The sequence below is a fragment of the Dermacentor albipictus genome, chromosome 2, assembly GCF_038994185.2.
Source record: "Dermacentor albipictus isolate Rhodes 1998 colony chromosome 2, USDA_Dalb.pri_finalv2, whole genome shotgun sequence".
In the NCBI taxonomy this organism is placed as follows: Eukaryota; Metazoa; Arthropoda; class Arachnida; order Ixodida; family Ixodidae; genus Dermacentor; species Dermacentor albipictus.
The window spans coordinates 62,024,541-62,046,059 of NC_091822.1; the positions used below are offsets into that span (position 1 = coordinate 62,024,541).

General features: G+C 47.1%; 1 protein-coding gene across 1 annotated transcript in view; it reads right to left on the bottom strand.

Annotated features, from left to right (window-relative positions):
* Positions 1–396: 396 nt before the first annotated feature.
* The window catches only part of LOC135909046 (aminopeptidase NAALADL1-like), a 28,478-nt gene continuing 7,355 nt past the window's right edge, over positions 397–21,519 (bottom strand). The window contains exons 4-13 of the mRNA XM_065440899.2: positions 20,283–20,366; positions 20,126–20,211; positions 19,295–19,497; positions 17,667–17,730; positions 15,999–16,063; positions 15,810–15,904; positions 7,517–7,607; positions 5,168–5,423; positions 2,596–2,677; positions 397–758 (exon numbers count right to left, since the gene is read on the bottom strand). Of these exons, the coding sequence (XP_065296971.1) occupies positions 467–758; positions 2,596–2,677; positions 5,168–5,423; positions 7,517–7,607; positions 15,810–15,904; positions 15,999–16,063; positions 17,667–17,730; positions 19,295–19,497; positions 20,126–20,211; positions 20,283–20,366 (1,318 nt within the window). The 3' untranslated portion in view covers positions 397–466. The remainder of the gene's footprint in view (positions 759–2,595; positions 2,678–5,167; positions 5,424–7,516; positions 7,608–15,809; positions 15,905–15,998; positions 16,064–17,666; positions 17,731–19,294; positions 19,498–20,125; positions 20,212–20,282; positions 20,367–21,519) is intronic.

Genomic DNA, 21,519 nt, shown 5'->3' on the forward strand with positions numbered 1-21,519 from the left:
CTTTCGCGTCCTTGGCAGGCTTCAAAATCATAGTCATACTTTTATTACATGTAGCTATTACGCATTTTGCAGTAACCGTCTTTTAGGCCCCTTTGCAGCCGTGTAATATCCTTTGCTTGTAATTTAACGCTTCACTTTGATTTCATTACCATTGGCTTGGCGTTCTTTGGCCCCCTTGCGCCATAAAACACCACACATCATCATCAGTTTAATGGTTCTTTCACGTGCCGTCGACTACATGTGTTAAGAGGTGCCAAATCGAGCTGCCAATCGAGGACCCACTCACCTCCAAGCTTGTCATTTGCCCGCAGTAGAAACACCTGATTTACCCATTAGGTTTCTTTGCTTTTGGTTCATTGGTAATTGAAACAGCCACCTATCGCCAAGCATTCTGAGTTTATTGGCACAGAAACGACTGTTTCCGTTTTTTTTTTCCGTGGAGAGGGAAAGACGGTGAAGAGCCGTGTCACAGCGACGGCACTCGAAGAACCGCAGCGGATTCCCTGAGAGCCACGAGCACGTCTGCCAGGTAGAAGCGCACGTTCTTCCACCCGTGGTTGCGCGTTTCCGCAGGCAACTGGGAGATGTAGAACAGGAGGTCGGCAAACACCGGAAATCCGGTGACACGACGCGGATCAAACTCCGACGGTGCCCAAAGGACGTGCCGAGTAAGAGGACGGCCGGGCAGACCCGTTGGCTTCAACATTGTGTGCTCCGCCAACGACATTTGATCGTTGATGGCGCGGAGTTCACTGGTCCTGGAAATCACCGACAACTAGGTGTTACAAAGTTCCCGCTCGGATCAATATGCATCTTCATGCATCCGAACTTTCTCGAATCCTCTTGTTAGTTTTATAGCGAAATAATCTTCTTCTGCAATCAGATGGCCTGCGCGACGCGAATAGTAGTCTACATTCTACAACCTCGCCAGCACCAGTGATTACGCTTCTATACGCTATGATGATTCATGAGTAAAAAATTGCCGATGAGCTCGACCCATGGAGATCAAATTTCTACAATCGACGACTCTCCTCGCCTGCTAGCGTTGTGCCTTGAGTGTTGCGTGCTTCTCTAGGTACAACTTCGCCCAAGAAAGTGTTATTTTCAGTCACTTAGCGTTTTGCCAGCACCTAGGTCTTCACAGGCAATACAACGCGAAAATGTCAAATTGGCTACAATGAACGTTTGGGGATATACACGCAACATTCTGCAGTTACACATCATGAACAACCTAGAGGTGCTAATAAATTTTCCTGGCGCATGGGCGAGTGCTGTCCAAAGAGCGCCAAACACATGGTGCGGTGATGTGACAATGGTACGTGTAATAATGATGTAGCGTGGCTGTAAACAGGCTTAAATTCGGTCGCTGTAAAGTGCTTCATACGTACGTGTATTAAAATAACGACAATGATTAGTGACGTGTGCTATAACCATGAACTTCAAAATTCTTCCAACTAACTGTGTAAAATAACTTTTTACAACTTAATACGTGTGAAAACACGACTGCCTCTAACTTTTTAGTACAGATATACCCACTTACCGCAGTCAACAAAAAGTTAATTATTCAATTTTAGTTACCTGGGCAGCCGACGGAGATAATTATCATTTCAACCTGCGTCCTCCTGACCACATAACTTATTTGCACAGGTTTATTCGCGTGCCTCCCAGTGCCTAATTTTAACAAAAGCATAAAGCCTAATTTTGAACTTCCGTTATATGTACCTTCAGCCAAACCGAACTGGACACACTTGTCGCCGAACCCGCAACCCGGCATCCACACAGAGCCTTACGTACTTGCGTGGCTAACCCAGCTACGCGTACGGTTCAGCGCTGCAGAACCGTTTGATGTCATAAATAGGTTTTAAGAATGACTGTTCCGATTCATTCTGTTTTAGGAAAGCCTCCATTCCTGCGCATAGCTCCACTTCATAAGCAAAGCACAACCTCTTCAAAGATGTTCTGTTCACGTGCTAACACTCATTTTAAATGGAATGCCTCACTTTTAGATAGCTTATAATATCGCTGTCGCGATTTACGCACAACAATTTATTCCTTTAATGCCTCACAATGTTTGCGCCCCTTTAAACTGGTGTGCGGCGTTGCAGTAACACGCTAAATTTCAACAAACACAACAGTCTACGCTCATCTGGTGACGCCTAGTTACTTTGTTTCATTATTGTCATGGTCTAGGTGTACCACATATGTTCACCTTCCAGTTTCTCATTAGCAAGCTCCTCAGTTGATCGGCAGTGTAGTTGTGAACGGAGATACATGTAATATAATGAACCGTAATCATTTCTTTTACAAGAGATAGTTCTACCTAACCTCTCTTTACTAATTCTGCTTGAAATACAAAATAAATGTCGGTATTAAATTGGATATTCAAAAGCTGTTTTCCTGCAACATTAACGTTCAAGTCAACTTCGAAATTTCGCTAGTCGAACACCCTTAGTCGTGTAGCTTAACTTCAGGCCCCCAGCCCTAGCCTAATTCGACGTCTTTTTTACATCCTAGTATTGTGTAGTTATCCGTGAAAAGCTTTACGTATTCTTTTTAGCACTACAAGGTTGAATTTAAACAATGCTTGGGTCTCACCTCGTTTCGTTAAGCTGGGTCAGATGCGCGGTCCACTGGTCAGCGGCCCTCCGGAAGTGCTCGATCGCCAAGCGCAAAGCATCTGCAGATTAGACACGTTACGCTGTGACAGACCGGCTGACACTTGAGCAGATTCGAGAAAAGCGACGGGAGGCGCGATGTTTCAGGACTAAGCGACTGAAACGCGATACTCGCAGCGCATGGCTGTAGGAACCCTTTGCGCCACCGGTGGGCCGGTGGGCAGACCCAGCTGATACATTGTAGTCTACGACGAAAGGGCGAAAGCTGGGGCCATCGCGGCGCATTGTGGCTGCATTTGTCTGCGGTGGCTTAGCGGGTATGGTGTTGCGTCGCTAAGACGACGTCGCGGGGGCAAAACCCGGGCGCGGCGGCCGCATTTCGATAGGATCTAAATGCACTAAAAGCCCGTGCCCCGTGCATTAGGAGCACGTTAAAAATCTACTGGTGGTTAAAATGAATGAGGGATAGCCCACTACGGCCTTCGTCATGATCGAATCGTGGTTGCGTCACGTAACGTTACAGAGCTGCATTACCCTTCCCCCCCCCCCCCCCCCCCTTGTCTCTTAGCGATTACGCAGCGCTCAGCGGCAGCGCAACAAGCGCTAGCCACAATTGAACGAGATTATATTGCTCAGCGCTGCACAAAACACGACTGCATAAATAGAGACACCCTGTGCTTTTGTAGTTTGGAGGCGAAATAAAGCGCCTCTAGCAATCGCTTATGCGTTCTTCAGTGTGAAGCATACATGCACGATTCGATCGTGGCTATTAGTTGCCTCTGCAACAGTCGCCACGGATTGATGCTGCCGGCAGCCGCACCACCTTTACTTACCGTGAATAGCGGCTTTAGCCGTTTCACGACGTCACGTACTTGACACCACGGTTAAGTGACTAAAATGGAAAAGTAAAGGGAAGGTTTGCGACGAAGTCCTGGCATGACTGATCATCGAGGTGAGTAAACAGTCCTCATGTTGTAGTTTCCGTAATTTGTAGTTTTTGTGCAGGGCAACCTAGTCATGTGCATCATCGAAATTGCAAGCTTAACAAGTCTAAGCGTGAGTGCAGCAATGGCATTTGCACGTCACCGCGTGAAAGATACGAACAGTGGGAAATGCACTGGTCCTTATTTTGAAGGCAATTATGTTTACAAGGGAATGCGACTGGCGACGCAACAAAGGGCTTGACATCACCATTAGGCACACGCTTAACAGAGGGGACGGCGTAAACTTGCCTCTATCTATGCTTAGTGGCAGAACTAGTAATTACACATTTGCTGTAAAGCACTAAACTACGATACAAACAATAGGTCGGCTTACAGAAGCAGTAAAAGGGTAACTGTATCTAACCAAGTCATCGCAGTGGACCGCGATGATGGTAACGGAATTTTGAAACTACTAATAATGCAATGGACCTCACATGGCAAGCATTGCTAAATCATGACCGGCAACTAACCTTTTATCCTTGCAAAAAAAAAGTACAATGACTGTGTTCTATATTTGTTAATATTAGGGACTCAAGCTTGGAATACTGCAGGACCACGCGGCGTATGGTGCACGCATTTTTGTTCAAATAATTTCCAAGTATTATTATTATTATTATTATTATTTGTGAAAACGATCAAAGGATAAGAAAGAAAACAAACCTAGTGAGCAGCTGCCACCAGAAGGGGTACAAAGCCTGTCAGCTCTATATGCAAACTTAGACAGAAGAAGACGAAAGTACTAAGCAATAAAACTTCGAAATATCAGGCCAAACATGCAAACAAGATAGAACTTTTGATTTTAGCTCGCACAATTTGTTTCATTGAGAAAACATCAATTTCGGTAATGATCTTCGGAAGGGCAAGTAAGGAAAGCAGCCAGGCTAAAGGCGGAGAAGCGAATGCGCGGCTCCCAGACAAAGAAAAAGGGGGCCGATCCATAAGCGATGAAGTTTGAAACTTCCTGCCGAGAAATGGGTAGTACTTCGAAACTAAAAGCGTCATTTACTGATACCTGTGGGAAATACATAATTAATGATAACCGCAATGAAACAATATTTCTGACGCTAGAGAACGCTTCATAAAACGCTTTAAAGAACGCTTTACAGAAATATAGCTAGTATTCAATTTCAGCCGCTAAACGTACTATCCTACGTGCGGTATTATTATCGCTTAGTACTAATCACGCACTTGAACTAAGACACCCGTTTCGACGGTCTTTGCACATTGCTTCAGGAACTAGAGAATTATGCAGACATTGCTCAGCGTTATAAATTTTCAAAGAAAGAGCAGCTCGTGGTTTCGCGCCGCGGTAACAGTGTAAATCTTTACATCCCGTCTTTATCTCCGTTGTTTTAAATCATCTTGAAAACAAACACTGGAACCACCAATGACGTGACGCAGATATTTTGTAAGTGGCACTCTAATTTTCTCTGCAGATTACAGACCTTCGCAAGCGCTAGAAGCGAGTACCAGGTTCCCATGTGCGCAAATAGGAACGTTGGAATACAGCAGCTTGAATTAACTAAGCTCCGAACGCAACACTTCTGAAGGCTATTTTTTTTTACCTACCAAGAGACACGCCATTCAGCTCCAGCTCCAGCGCCGAGGGCGACTTTCGAAGCTCTTCCAGGGACTCTTCCAAACGCAGTGCAAACGCTGAGAAATTGACTGGTATGAGAGGTGCGTCCGCAGCGAGCCAGAGCGCTGCACCATGAAGCCGGGCGCACAAAGGCGCTAGGCGAGAATCGGTCCAATTGTTGTAGAGGCGGAGAGTGTCGTAAGCCGTGTGGTGAGCAGGATACGACACTTCGCCGCTGTCCTTGCTCTGCTCACGACAAACAATTGTAAAACATAATTTTTAGAACATATTAAGCAGTAGGCATAGTCACAATCTTCAAGAACAAGAAGAAAAAAGCCACAGAATTAGCGTAATAAGTCAGCGCAAATATAAATGGGCGAAATGTGGACGGTAACAAGTGAACTGCGAAACAATATATCGAGACAGAGTGGAGAGATGGAACAGAAAGGAAAGGCAATGACAGGAAGAATACAGCAGTGATTGTGAAGAAACGCAGCTTGCTGATGTAGTCGATGCCGTTCAGCACTAATGTCTCCGCCTGTTTGCTGAGGCAGGACATGCCGAGTAGGGGAGAAGCGAGCGCGAGTGAGAAACACCGCCTGCCGAGTTGTTCATAAAACGACTGTAAGTTTGTAATGAAGGCAACACTTGGAAACATTTTTGCGGACCTACAATGCTGCACACAGCTGCCACCATAGAAATCTTCGTGGTCAGAGTGGTGTAGGGGCCTTTTCGGAGAAGAGTTCGGCAGAAAATGTATGGTGTAGAATAGACAAAAGAAGGGTATTTCAGTAACAGGTTTGGTGTCTAGAAAAGGGAGCTGGATTTGAAGGGAGGCAGATGGTATTAGGAGGAGGAGGAGTAAATTTTAATGGAGAGAAAGGAGGAGAGGTCGGCCTGGAGAGCGTGTCTCTAGCCTGCTACTACTCACTGGGGAATGGGGAAGTGGGAAATACAGGGAAAGGTAGGTGGCGGATGATTATGATATGGTACAATGAGATACTATATACACGTTGTCCAATATGCGGATGCGCACTGGAGACGCAATACACTAAGACTAATCTTGTCCATACAAAAAGTAATCTTGCCACAAAAAGTTTTTGCGCAAACACATTTCGCACTGACTACACTTCTCACAGCTTCTAGAGGCGATCGTCTAAACCAGTCTCACTTAAAAAGTTCAAAAGTGCTTTTATGGCACGTTGGGCACAGTCAACACTCCTCCACGCGCCCAAAAGCTTTTCTTCTGAAAAGGGGCGGGAGTCCAAGCTGTCAACTGTAGATTTGAGTTTTCTTCGTTCGGCCGCATATTGAGGGCACACGCAAAGTACGTGAGCTATTGTCTCGAGAGTGTGACAGACGCTATGGGATTAGGAAATTTCCAAGTGTAGAGCGGCATCGGCTGAGGCAAAGGCACGGGTAGATGGAATGGCTGGTGGAAGCCATCATCCTGCACTGGACCTAAATAAGGTAGCTATGGTTAAGAAATAAGATAGAGGACTAGTTGTAGCGGTATAAGGCACTGGTACCGAAGACCAAGGGGGACATACACGCATTGCTGCTTTAGTAGAAAACAAGCACCTGTAAAGTCTTCCTAACGCGCGGTTACCTAAACCGGGGTTCCTGATTAACTTTGAGGACGCAGACTTTTTGAGGATCCATTTATCGCCATGTATTAATCACGTGTCGGAACGTAAAACCAACATAGCTACAGTAATTCATTTAGTGTCGGCGCTGCATCTTTTCTCAGCAATACTTTTTAAAGCCTAACATACAATAGTTAAAATGACCTACATTCCCATTCCTCTACACTCGAACATAAATATGGCAATGGATAGCCTGATCTGTGTTAATATGTCAGGAGAAGCATCTACTTCACACGTATGCCGGAAATGCAGATTTCAGTGATAGTATAGGTGGTTGAGTGTCGTTCCTCCCGGAATGGTATTAAATACCGTACAAAAGCTTCTACAAAAAACAAGCGATCATATTTGCAAAGGACAGGATGCTGCTAGAACAAGACCAATTGGTCTAGCAGAAGCGATCTTGAAAGTCGATATAATCTTCGCCATCATCTAAACATGCATAAATAGCTCCGGTTAGCTGTTCTGTTGTGTAAAGCGAGTGCATTCCATGTTGGGCAGTAACGAGCACATGCAGGTACGTCGACGTTCTGCGAAGAGTGCTTCAGAAAAGAGTTCAGAATGTTTATTATTAACAATCACAATCGCCGTAAATGGCTACTCCTAGAGTGGTGGTGGGAGGCTTTGTTACCTGTTCTGCTACCTTACCTTATAGGCCTACTCCTGCAGCACAAAGGGGAGATTCTGACAACTTACCTTCTCAGGCTTCAGAAGAAAACTTGTCGAAGGTACACCAGCGTAAAGGCTGAAAGGTGCGTTGTCTGATGTGGCGTCCATTACTGCTGGCCTGCGTACGAAAAGAAAAGAAACATTTGGTCAGCAGATCGTCTCATTTTTGAACGTCTTGCATTTCTGTGGAGAAATAAGAAAATAGTACCTGCCAGCGGTTCTGCTTGGCTGGAAATAAATAAAATGACAAAGAAAAAACGAACAGAAACGTTATAACATAAAGAGGTCAGCGAGTTGATGTAATGTATCGGAACTATGCGTGAACTTGCCAAAATATATCAGAAAGCAAAGTGCTCCACTGTGACTTTCAGGGAGGTACGCGTCTAAAACTTTGATCCTTTGAACGTTTCCGTAATGATAACAAAATCTTGTGCGTTCATGTGAAGCATAACAAGGAGAACATTTGAAAGATACACAGACCAGAAACACATACACCGGACGGTGTTTTCTCTTACGTCTCATTTTATCTCGCACCCTGGCTTCAATAGTATGACACAGATACACAGTGGGCAAATGTTACAGACCACAGCGTGGCTGAAAGAAACTTCGTAATTTAAAGTTTATTCGTAATTACCATGCATCAACCGAGTTTACAAGTACACTGGAAAAGTCAAAATGCCAAGTTTTCCACTGCAGTCTTCAATTTCAAATTACTTTCACAGGTAGAAAAGAAAATCAGCTTTAGCGCCTAATCCCTGATCCGCACATTTTTGCTCACGGGTGTACATCCTTCTAAATCTTTTATAACATCGTCTGAGCGTCGACCGCACCGAATGTTAGTGTTCTATAATGGCGAAAAACAGCGACATCGGCACAAGCAAGTGCAGGAATAATATCTCCGGTGGGCGCGTCGTCTCAATTCAGGAGTGCAGATGTCCTGCCTTTGCCATCAATCCTTCGTATCGCATCAATCCTTCGCAGACAATCCGCATGGGGTGATAAAATACAACTTTTTTCTCATCTTAATTTAATGGCGCAAGCGTGGGTCGAATAATGCGAAAGAAAATTGGCATACTGAAGCTGACACATGTAATTCGTGGACGCGTTTAGCTTCATGCGTGTTTTTTTCTCTTTTATACAGGACCGCACAGACAACAGTGGCAGCATGTGACTGAGCCAAATCTTTATTACAAGGGCTGGCACGCAGACCTACACGGGTAAAGGTACTATCTGCCCGGAAGATCCGCAGCTATCACGAGCTCCCCAGAGGATGCCGATAACAGCCTGGACATCCAGGTGCTTTGGCGGGCAGAACCAGTCGATAAAATAGTGCACCTTTCCAGGAGGAGCATGCAGCAGAACCATGAGCTGGAAAGCGGAGGAGGAGCGTATAGCGAAAGCGTGACAAGAAAAGCGCAGTGCCGCGCAAGACAGGCTCTGCGGCGACTACCGCTACGAGATGGCGCCAGAGTGGCCAGCCGTCGTCTGTTCACCGATCAGGACACCGATAATGCATGCATCGCGCGCGTCCACCGATACCGTATATGATGCAAACAAATCTTTGCATGACCGGAGGTCTGTCTGCGGCGGCTGCTGTGAACCGAACCCACACGTCACCCACGCGCTGCCTCTCACGATCTCCCGATTAGCGAGGCAGTCGCGCCGCACTTCGCTTCCTTTGCAATGTGCCACACGCGACAGGTTGTCCGTGCCAACGACGCTACTCAAAGCGTTCTCTTCCTACTATAAACCGTTTACTTATATAATCATAATAGAAAATACTAAAACGCATACTCTTTCAGAACAACGCTCTAATTTCGCATTACCGAGTACCATAATCGTCGATAATTTTTTACTGTCGTGTCTACGCCGCACATTCAGTCCTTACAGACCGAGTCGACTTTGTGCTAGCATGATAAGTGGCCATAAGGCGGGCTAGCGGCTGCGTCTCATGGCGCTTGCCGCAGCGCGAGCTGCGTCGTTACCGACGCCACCCGCGTGCCCCGCAGTCCATTCTACTCGTAACCGCACTCCACGTTCCCGGTGGAGTCCCCGTGCGACTTGTTTTATATCGTCAGGCCAAGTTCCATTCCTGGGGGCCACCGAAAGGGTTTTTGCTGCTTCTAAGGAGTCCCTGCATATTGTGTAGTATCCTCTGGTGTCTGTCTCTTCAATTAGTGTTTTGTCTATAGCTTCAAAAGGAAGGTAAATTGCGTGCAACTCTATGCGGTATGTAGGCGGAGCTTCCGCATAATTGAAGAGGCCTCCTGATCTGACGCAGGCGTTCAAGACTGCCGCTGCTAGCATCTCATCCACTCCCCACGCGGCGTCAGAGTAAACATCGTTGCGGTCACCATCTGCGCGCTTTGAGGTGGCTGCCCTCCTCTCGGGGTGTTCCTCCCAAAGAGGTCTTAAAAAAGACTTGTGTAGCGGGAATGATCTCCTAAAGGTCAAGCCGGCCACCTCCATTCTACTAGGGGAATCTATTAACGTTGCCATTTGGTAGAGAACATAACGCGTTTCCTTCTCACTTCCAGCGACTTTCACAAGGTCAATTTGCCGTACAGATGCTTCTCGATGTACTTCTCTTTGTCGCTGGCTTTAGGATGAAGCTTGAAAGTCTTGGAAACTTATAACCCGCCGTGGTTGCTCAGTGGCTATGGTGTTGGGCTGCTGAGCACGAGGTCGCGGGATCGAAGCCCGGCCATGGCGGCCGCATTTCGATGGGGGCGAATTGCGAAAACACCCGTGTATTTAGATTTAGGTGCAAGTTAAAGATCCCCATGTGGTCGAAATTACCGGAGTCCTCCACTACGGCGTGCCTCATAAACAGACAAGCAGTTTGGGCATGCAAAACCGCATAATTTTATTTGGGAGACTTGTATGGGAGACCAAGGTGTCTCTACTCAGCTTATGGCAACATTTCATCCCGAGACAACATTATATTACTTTCCAATTAGTCTGAAGCGTATGTTAACAGATTGAAATGCAACTTTTTCCCGTGTAGTCCATGACTGAGTGCCTGCAATACTGCGGAATATTACCAGACATTCTCACGTCAATAATGGTAACTACGAGCTCTACTTTGCCGTGTTCGTTGAGGTTCTTCAACATTTGCCGTCAGGACCAGGCGCACTGCGAGCGTTGTTTCTATGCTGCAGCGCCGTGGTGAGCTCCGCAGGTATGGATTCTTGGATGGGGTTAAACCTGTATAGATATCTTCGGGTGGACGGAAAGTAGATTGCGGAAACAATGTGTCTATCGTTTCCTTCTGAAAGTCCTGAGCAGAAAGTTCCGCGGCCAGCATGATGTCAGCCGCTGAATTGCGTTCGTTCTTCTTACCCACCATGGTTATGTAGGTTCTGTAATGTGCTGCATGGCCTGTCTTTTCGTTGAACGTCTCACAATGTTAGAGTCAACGGTCTCTGTACAGTTTGCTGGCGTACAGCTTCGCCTGCGCAGCCTTGTTGAACATTGCAAGGAAGTCTCTGAAACCTCTGTTCCTTGCATGTGCCATATCTGTAAGCGTCCTCTAGTTTCCCGAAGGCTCAATAGGTGCTTGTCAGGTACTGGCACGTCAACTCGGACGTCCACTAGGCGAGTGGCCTATTTCGGTGCTCTCTTGCCTTATAATATGCGGGATGTCTTTCTGGTGGTCAAAAAGCCGCTGCCTGAATTTAAAGCTATCGCGAGTTACGACCATCGATGGCCTTAACTCGCGCCGTCTTTCTGTGACTGTCTGTAGTTAAGCTCCACCCAGATGGGATAGTGGTCACTGCTCATGGGGTCGCCACCAAAACGCCATCACTTGATTAGGCCGGGGAACGCCTAAGAGGAGTCCCATATCGTGTCCTTTTGTTTGACGTAAAGAGGCTTGTTGATGGGAAACGAAGTGTCATTTTACGGTTAAAGCCCATCCTCTCCATCGCGTCGGCAAGCGTTCTGCCTCTGGCTGCTGTTTTAGAATATCCTCAGGCCGCGTTCTCAGAATTTAAGTCTCCACCAACCACCAGCCTGGCACTCTCCAAAGCTCTTCGTGGTTCGCCAACCCAGGCAAAGTTGACGTAATTCCTCGTTCTACGGCAGCAAACTGGCCGCGGGACGCACGTACGCTGACACAATCACTACATGTTTGCCCCCTCACTTGACCTTTTACTGCTACTACCTCTGGTTGCAGTATTTTGAGGTGTCCATTTGTGCTCACGGTATGTCTGCACGAACACAGACTAATGGTATCTTCGACTGGTCGCCTGTATGCCCCAAGCAGAGTCGGGTAGATCGGTCGTTTCCCGAGCTCAAAGGTAGGGGACACGCGCGCAAGCCGAACGTGCGACTCGCTCGCGGAGGAGGAAATTCCTGATGCGAAACAACGTGACTACTGCCAACGTCCGATGTTCCGCCTATCCAAAGCTCCCGGCGCTGCCAGAAAAACCGGCGGACGTGCCGGCGGGACGAACGTTCGTCGAGACGCCAGCATGCAGTGGCTAAGGTTGCCAAGGTTACGGTTTGACGTTTCAATCTCGATGACTGCTCCGACGACAGGGCTCGGAACGCCTCAGAGCGCTCCAAGATAGAGGAGAGCAATCGAGAAGAACCAGCCGAACGCAGGGCGCGCACCCTCTTTCAACCAGTCGAAGACAACGCCGCTCGCGAGAGCGTTCCAGAGTGCTCAGAAACGACCAGCCGAAGATAGCATAAGGCTTACGCCTCCACAAACATTGCATTGTTTGGGTCCCTGGGGTGCAATGTGCGGTAGGCGAAACTCGGGGGGAAAGCCCTTGTTGCCTGTAGGTGTTGGGGACATTCCTCTTGTCTCCTGTAGCAGTAGAAACGACGGCCTCCGGAGGTGGCATAACACAAAATTGAGTTTAGTGGCACATGCTGCAATCCACCAACAGTTCCACTGCACGATGTCTGAAACGACGGCCTCCGGACGTGGCATAACACACAAAATTGAGTTTAGTGGCACATGCTGCAATCCACCAACAGTTCCACTGCACGATGTCTGAAACGACGGCCTCCGGACGTGGCATAACACAAAATTGAGTTTAGTGGCACATGCTGCAATCCACCAACAGTTCCACTGCACGATGTCTGAAACAGTTTTAGTGTTTTGACCCTTCCGATCCACAAAGCTACTTAACACCTGGACCATGGTAGGTCAGAGCTAGACTTGGTGAGAATTGGAATTTAAGCTGCATTTCCGAAAAACAATATTGTAGTATTTGTTTTTGTTGCGCCTGTTGTTGTATGAGGGCCTGTAACAGACCAGGGAGGTCTGGATTGTTGTTTTTCCCCGCGTACAGCTGGTGGGTTTCCAGTCGTACCACACCTACGCCAATTTAATCTTCATTTTTGCTCCTTTTAGCTTCGCCGATGACGCCGACTGCTCTGGGGTTTGCATTGGACTGTCCTGCATTTCCTTCCCGTTCTTCTGCCCTTTGCTTTGCTCCGTTTTCGCGTTTGACAATGTTCTACTGTTAGTTGTGGTGGCAAGCGGCTTTAGGCTGGGAAACTCCGTATCTCCCATGATAGCCGGTGTCTTCCGAGACATATCTCGCACCAGTTTTTCAAATTGCGTTCAGAAAGCATACATTTGCTGCTGAAGATTGTCTAACCCTTTCTTCAGTTTCCCTACTTCTTTATTTCCTCCTTCTCAATTTGTTCCAGCAGTGTTGCTGTGTCACTTTGAACTGTAGGTCCTAAAGCTACTACATTTGCACATGAGGGTTGACAGCTTGGCCGTGATGGTGGTGAACGTGGAGGCCCGCCTCCTTTAGTCTTATTGCCTTGCTGGTCTTGATTCTTGTGGCGATGACTGCCCTTTCCTTCGCTTTCTCCGCAAATGCAATCCTACCTTGCCAATCCGCGTTGGTAACTAGGGATCCTTCTCTTTGGCATCGTGCGCTGTACTTATTCCTTTTAACGCAGGATCCCTCTTTTTCCGTATGCGTGCCGCCGTTCCCTATAGCAGCACGCTTCGGGTGGCAAGCATATGTTTTGATAATTTCCAGAGCCATGGCGTCTACTACAAGCCAGCGATGTTTCCTCGTACTCAACCACCCTCTTGAGGAAATCCCAGTATTTCACCAGGCGCGGAATGGTGTCTGAAGCAAATGTGATAAGTACCACGCTCTTGTTTCCCATTGGCCTCACAGAAAGTATTTGTTCTGTTTCACCATCTAGGGCTTTCCTGAAGCCATCATAAATTATGTCACGCGCACACCCGTGAATAATGCCGCGTGACATTCCGGCTGCAGACACCTAATATGTACAGATTTGAACTGGCGGTTGACTGCTCATACGTATTTCTATTAGTCCTTGCAATTCTTCCACCTGCAGCGCATCGGAGGTTGCTATCGTAAGATTGTCTGATAACTTGTTAAATGGAATAAATTGATGCTTGCGCACTTTCATGTAGACCGCCATATCCCTGGCGTTGGCGTGCACCTCCCGCTGATCAAGCTCCGCCAGCCTTCTGCGTTCAGTCGGGTGCAGGGCAGTATCGAATTCTCTAAGCTTTTTTCTTTCTTCAGCTCTACTTCTCTCTTCAGTCGTTGCTTGACGCTCTTTGCGTCTGACGACTCCTTCTCATACGCCTTCAGCTTTTTCGTTCGGTAGTGACCCCCGGTGCGCCCACGTCCCTTGAACTGCTGTCGGCCTCGAAAGAGCCTCGTCGAACGCTTGCTGTTCCCCATCTCCTGCGCTTTTCCGCTTGCTTTGAAGGCTGCGCTGTGGCGTGCTTTAACTCGATGGCGTTAAGGGCCCCGTGCATTTTTTTCTAGGTGGCACTGCCCCGTGTCGCAAAAAATCCGGCGTCGGCGTCGCGCGTCCGGCATCAGGCGCCGCTTCGGCAAAATGAATGTTGTACCAAATTTCGAACCAAGCTTACCCAACCACTATTTTACCGTCTAAGTTGCTCATACCTCGTCTTTCATTGTTTACAAAATTATTCCTCGGAATTTTGAGAACGTCAGTGCACAAACAAATGTAATCGAGAGAAAAAAGAACTGACATCGCATATCTTTTACATTAGCTCTTCTGAAACCGAAATATTAAAAGTGCGAAACAATAACAGGAGATTTTGACTCATCAGTCAGTCGACCTTCAGCGAAAACGCGCCGATGAGACGCAACGCACAAAAAGGCTAAGAACCTTTGACCTTTGGCGGGAGTCGAGCCCACGACCTTTGGTATTAGGTAAGGCTACAGACGCCCGACCATTGGTGATAGTTGAACCAAGACCAATTGTGAGAATGAAACCCATGACTATTGGTGTTAATGAAGATGAACTTAATTCAGGCACAGTTCAAATAGAGTTAAGGCACGCGAACCCGCGACCTTTGGTGGGAGTCGAATTCTGCCCCTCACCTTTGGTGGTAAATAAGGCGAAGTTAGTGAACATATAGTTAATTAGGACACTAGAGCCCACGACCTCTGGCGTTAATCAAGGTGAAGTTGATTAACGCAGAGTTAATTAAGGCACTCGTACCCACCACTTTGGGTGGTTGTCGAGCCCTCGACCTTTGGTATTAAGTAAGGCTACAGACGCCCGACCATTGGTGATAGTTGAACCAAGACCATTTGTGAGAATCGAACCCATGACTATTGGTGTTAATGGAGATGAACTTAATTCAGGCACAGTTCAGATAGAGTTAAGGCACGCGAACCCGTGACCTTTGGTGGGAGTCGAATTCTGCCCATCACCTTTGGTGGTAAATAAGGCGAAGTTAATTAAGGCGCAGTTAATGAACATATAATTAATTAGGACACTAGAGCCCACGACCTCTGGCGTTAATCAAGGTGAAGTTGATTAACGCAGAGTTAATTAAGGGACCCGTGCCCACCACTTTGGGTGGCAGTCGGGCCCTCGACCTTTGGAATCAGGAGACATGACTAGGCAAATAGACTAGGCGAATTAAGGGGGATGTGTACCTAATGTGTCCGTCTTTATAGCATCGAGACTTCGGCGTTCGCCCTGAAGTCGACTTAGGTTATCCCCAGGACGACTTGGAAAATTCACAGGATAACCCTCTGAATTTTGCTCATTGATAAGCCCTTAGCTGGTCCAGAATAAATGTCACCTAAATCTATGACGTCATGGAGAGATGGTAAAGGATCCTTAATGAGACTTTGCACCTCGCATTGGTTGTTGCATATTGTGGCTTACAAATTCTGCGCGCGCTTAGACTTTACATTTGCTTTGTCCCAGAAGTATGCCCTACCAATCCTGCTCATAATATTCCTCCCTTCAAATTCTTTACAATAAACTTATGATGTTCTTTGCAGAGGTTGTGGACACAGTATTTGGTTATACTAACCGAACAGATAAACTGGCCTTGTTCCTGAGACTCTTGCTCCATTGTTCTTGCCACACGTCGTACATGGTCCTGTTGGCGTCCGCAGGGTCGCGCACCTGGAAAGCGTGCACGATGCTGTCTGTCAACGCAACAACAGAGCGTCGGGCACAGTGCAGGAACTGCTAAGCTCTCATGCGAGTGGTTATTCACCCGTTTTGTTGCTTCTACAGCAAGATTCTCCAATGAGGGGCACGCCTTCGGAACCAACCGCCCACCTGCGAAAAACAGTCCTAATATGACCCAAATTTTTCGTCCGGAACGTTGGTTTTCCTGGTAACATCACGAAATTGCGTCTCGGATGTAACTGAAAGACTGTGTTGAAAGAAAACTTGTCTCATTTTGCAGCTAACTGTTGAATGGCATTATGATCCTCTTTCAAGATGGCGCCCCCTACTGTACTGTAGAGTCCAGCAGCGCTTGTTGAACGCTTCGTTAAAATTGATCGTAAGCGGCAAGTAATTAAAATTTACCTCAACCGCCTTACCCAAAATGAACTCTATGGCGGCTGGCGCTGTGGCCCTTCGGTGGACAAGAACAATGCTTCTGAAAGCGCGCTCTGCTAATTGCATGCGGACGCTGGGGGCCACGCATATGATTCTATCGCTATTCTGCTCTTAGGTGAAGAGTTTATATTTTCTAGTCCAGACTGACTCGTAACAGTCAGTCGCACGTCGTCCTCTGCCTCCTTTTTATGCGAAGCGAAGCTTTCGTGAAGCGGTGAGTCGAATGCTCTAAATTTGCCCATTTCACTCACGCGACCGCGGCGTACACTGTCGTGCGCATGCCTGATACGCGACGCGGCACACCTCGACGATCATCCAGCTAGCTGGTGTTCGCACGATAGAAGTACGCGTGCGATTATGGCCTAATGAGCAGACAAAGCGGGCTGCTTCGCTCTGGGACGGAGCTTCGATCCCGCAATCAGGCATGCAGTTCAGTAGCTTTTAAGCTTTAGCTATTCGCCTAGAACAGAGCAGCAGCCGCAGTCAGGGTAAAGTGGGCGAAGGTGGGAAGGTGGGAATGCTTCGCTCTAAAGTTTGGCGGCAGTTGCGTTCCTTACTTTCCTTAACACCCCTCAATCACGAGGATTAAGAAATTGGAAGGGACAGCGTTGTTTATTGACGCATTTCCCTGGCAATGCTTTGACAAAACGGAAAACGTCGTAGGCGGTATCACCATCCGAGTGTGCTGGCAAGTGGGACCCTAATACGCCCCCATGTTAACGGTGAAGCTACCTGTAAACTTGACCCACCCACACAAACAGGTCCATGCCCTGCCTGCTAGTGGCATGAGCGGGCTAGCTAGCCTCAGCAAAGCCAGCAGCAGGAGGTGTGGTGGCGGTACTCCTAACGCTGCGCTAAAATAACACTCGTTGAGGTTTTGCACAAAAGCCGTGTATTGAACGCATCAGGTTAGTTTTGGTGACCAACGAGTGAAATGTTCTAACGTGGCATCAATGCTGCCTCCGCCGAAAGTGGCCCTATGGTATATATATATATATATATATATATATATATATATATATATATATATATATATATATATATATATATATATATATATATATATATCGCGAATACATATCACACACATTTGTGGGCAGCGTTGGTCACACTTGTTTAATTCGCAGCCAGTTTTTAGGATAGAGATCCAAGCGACTCCACTGTGAAACGGATTTTGATGCACTTGACGCCACATAACAAAAGCTGCAGATGCCGCTCTTCGGCGGCTCGAATTTCCCTATCGTGCTTCCAAAAACTCATGACAACAACAGGCAATGTCCCAATAAGAGAGTATTGTTGCAATTTAATACTTTACCGGATGCACACTCGCTGATATCTATATAGGCGACTGCACGTGAGTGAAGCTCGAAGAGGTGTTGCTGCAGAAAGAAAAACAGCAACGTGTTAGGACACAAACGCACACGCACAAATATCAAATACCGAATTGAATCAGGATAAAGCAGGCAAATTTATTGAATAAATAAGATTGCTTTGTTCCATTACCCACGCTACATAAATCCGTCAGCGCCGTACAGCATGGGGAACTTGCAACCAACACGTTAGTAGTAGTCAGTGTAATGGCTCATTCATCGGCAAAGAGCGGTTCTCTATTTGCTGAGTATGAATTCGTCAGCACAGTACACCGACTCGCACCATATATGCATGACTTACCCCTTCAATATCGTTACTCCAAAACTACAGTGTCCTTTTCACAGCGAACGCTCTTGCAGCAGCAAATGAAGTCAGAAAGTTCGTCTTAGCGCAGTCCCAGCCTACCGACATGAACACTCCGTAATCTTTTAACTCCTAAGCGTTTTAACCAGACCAAGACGTTCTTCCTCATTCCATGGAGTTCCACGGCATACCCTGTCTGTGAATTGACGCCACTCCTTGAAATAGCTGTGGAAGTGAAGCGTACAATCCGATCCAAAACACAAACCTTTGTGAAACCAGGTCACTGTGCGCTTATCTATAATTGTTTTATTGGCGTGCTAGAGAAGACCCGCTTGTCACACTCGCGAACTTCCAGGAACTTTGGTCACGCCTCTTGATGTAACTTACGAGACTGGCCACTTCGTTGCCGAAGCATCAACGCCACAAGGACCAGTAAAAGCTCCGGTCAATGCGTTTGTGTGCTCCCTGCAGACCCTGCGGCCACTAAATGCGTATCTAGTTAACTATGCTGATTTTACCTTAATTCTATACACTTTTTTTTTACATTTGGCTCCGTCATCTTGGAATAATGGCGCCATCTTGTGCCTGACCGGCGCTCTGCCGCCACACTGGAATGTGCGGCCGGTTGCAGCAGCTCTTGGCTCGGCGATAAAAGCCCTTTTGTCTAGATACATAACGGTGTTTTCGCGAGTTGCTTCTATCGGCAAAGACGTTGAATCAACTGTGTATCGCTGGCTCTGACAAAGTCCACCGTGCAAACGTTGTGGCTTAGTGGGGCACCTCGCTGCTATGTAAGTTTCTGTAAAACAGTGTACGGTGGCTTCCTAACTTGAGGATATTAGCAGATAAACGCGGGAATTTCTAGAAACCTAGGTTTTGTTTCTTGCCACACAAGGAAGCGGATTACCTGTGCACGCATAAATTTTCATGAAATTTTTTTATGTGCTTGCTGGTTTCGCGTGAGAAGTAAGTATTCCCTACTGTATAAGTTTGCAAGCAGTCTGTTATCTTTCTAATTATTCACATACTTGTGAATTATTGCACCAAGATGTGCCTCAATCAGTGAGACGAAACCCTTTCCCGACTGCGAGTGAGGAAAAGCGTAACTATACAGTGTTGCCAATGCTTTTTCCTCACTATTTGATACGGTCGGAGCGAGAAATGTGTTTAATGGCAACTATTGAGATATGTGTGCCCACAGGCACGCTGACTGCCAGTTCACAACCTTCATACTCAAATTGACTATACGCGGGTCACGTGCGCACTTGCCTCGACCCACTCTGTGGAGCCCACTTGCCCGTACTCGCCGGCCGCCCAGCTGCACAGCAGCACACTACGCCGGGGCCTCACACCCCGTTTCTTCAGGCTCCCCAGCGCTTGTCCTAGGGCGAGCAACGACGCCGTGTTGGGTGCCGGTTGCAGTGCTCCAAAGCCAAATGAATCTCGCTGGGCGCCCACCACTACGTACCGGTCTGTATCGAGAAAAGAAAAAATAAGATCGCAATCATTTATTGGCGATTTGGCGGAAAAAGCGAGACAAATGCGCTGCATTGTGTCGCACATCTTTGAGGTGCCGTAATAGCGATTAAAACCGCCTTCACTACACTGCAAAATGTTGCTCAGGAGCTCACTTGATACACACCTTGCCTTTTTCTGAACTCTCATATCTCCTTTCTATCTGAACCATTTGACTGGCTTCCCAGATTTCACACACATAATCTTTTTTCCCACATCGACAATCCTAATGCTAACGCATTAGTAAGACAAATCCTACGGATCCAATAATCACTTCGGAACTTATATGAATTGAAGTTCTCGTCAAGCGGTTTAAGAAATGTTAAAGTGCTCGTCAACGTAACGCGCTCTGCTGCCAAGCGATTACGCGCCGTTATTGGTCTGTTCGTAAAATTCAAAGCTAATATGGTAAGTTAGAAAGCACGTTCTTAGAATTGCATTTTTTTTTCAATGGTTTCAAGGTCCAGCACCTTTGGTTAAGTGAAAAGATGAACTGTGACAAATGTCACACCTATACTGTTATAAATATAAAAGAAAGCAATTCATTAATGTTTTGCACGCATTCAAATTATGCTGTTGTCTCACCTGGTTCGACTGAGCCATGCAGTGTTGCGATGACGTTATTTATCTGCGCGAGCGTGAAGATATTGTTGACTCGCAGCCGCACCAACCTGGGCACCACAAGTAAGCATGTTGATAATCTCAGCGAATGTGACAGCAGACTCGGAGAGTTTCTTCGCACCTGTCAGCAGATGCGTCTCCCAGCCTGTAGGTAACGTTTCCTGTTAACCGGAACCGTTCTGGAGCTTTGGGACCATCGAGTGATCTAGACAGTAGAGCATAAAGGAAGAGTTAGTAGCATCAAGTATAGAAGCAAAAGACGGTGGGCTAGGCGAGAGAACACTCAAGTACAGCTGAGCATTGCTTAACAGTTTCTGTTGATTTAGCGCCGTCGTGGGAACAAAGCGATGCAGATGGAGTAACCCCAGCACTAGCCAGCCCGTTACTATTGCGATGGCTAGGTAGGCTCAGGCGGAGTAGTTCGACCCACTTGGCCAAAGGGGAAGCCGCAAGAATACGGCGTCAGTAGTAATATGGCGAAAAATCTTAACTCTTGCAGTCTTCGCACTATAGTGTGACGTTCTACAGCACATTCGTATGTGTTGTGCACGACAGTGTTTCACTTTACTGATGGGCTGCGTATTTAAATTCCCAAACCACTCTATACCTGACACTGCATGCAGAGCCACAGCCAAGTGTATACGTACTGCACACGTTGTACATTGCTTCGGCAACAGCAGTGGGAGTGGCTGCTGTCGATGAACTGGACAGCAGCATGTTTCGGGATCGTCACCGCTTTAGCCATGATTTGTCAGGATTGTGCTCGCCTGCCAGGCTCTGTGGCGCTCCCGCTTCTGCTCTCGATTCCACTTTAGCAAACGTCATTTAATGCGACGAGCCAGCTTTACGTGGGCAGGTGACTCTCTACGTAGATTGCGAGTTTTTGCGCAGCAGCATTTTCAACCAAGTTCTGTGACCCGCCACTTATACTGAACACAGAAATGCGCTGCTCCTGTGAGTGCACGATCATGGCTGAATTACAGGCTGCTAAAAGTGATTGAAGTAGAGCTTAAAATAATATAACGGCTTGAACCCAGATAGCAAGAGATAAAGAAACGTGGAACGGAGGCAATACAAACGCGCTGATTTTTTATCGCTTTCATACGTGCTCGAAAGAGTGCGCGTTCTGATGCTGTCACTCAGAAATGAGAAGTGCGTTTTGACCTTACGGAGGACTTCCAGTCGCCTACAAGGAAGTCATAATCGACACGCTGAGATAAAACGCTGTTTAGAAAAATCATTCCGTCAGAACTCATCTAACAATGACTGTCATCGGTAATGCGATTAGCAATCGAGCAACGTAGCGACAGACCATATTTTTGAAGTGACGTCTTTTTAAACAAGTACAGTGGTAATTC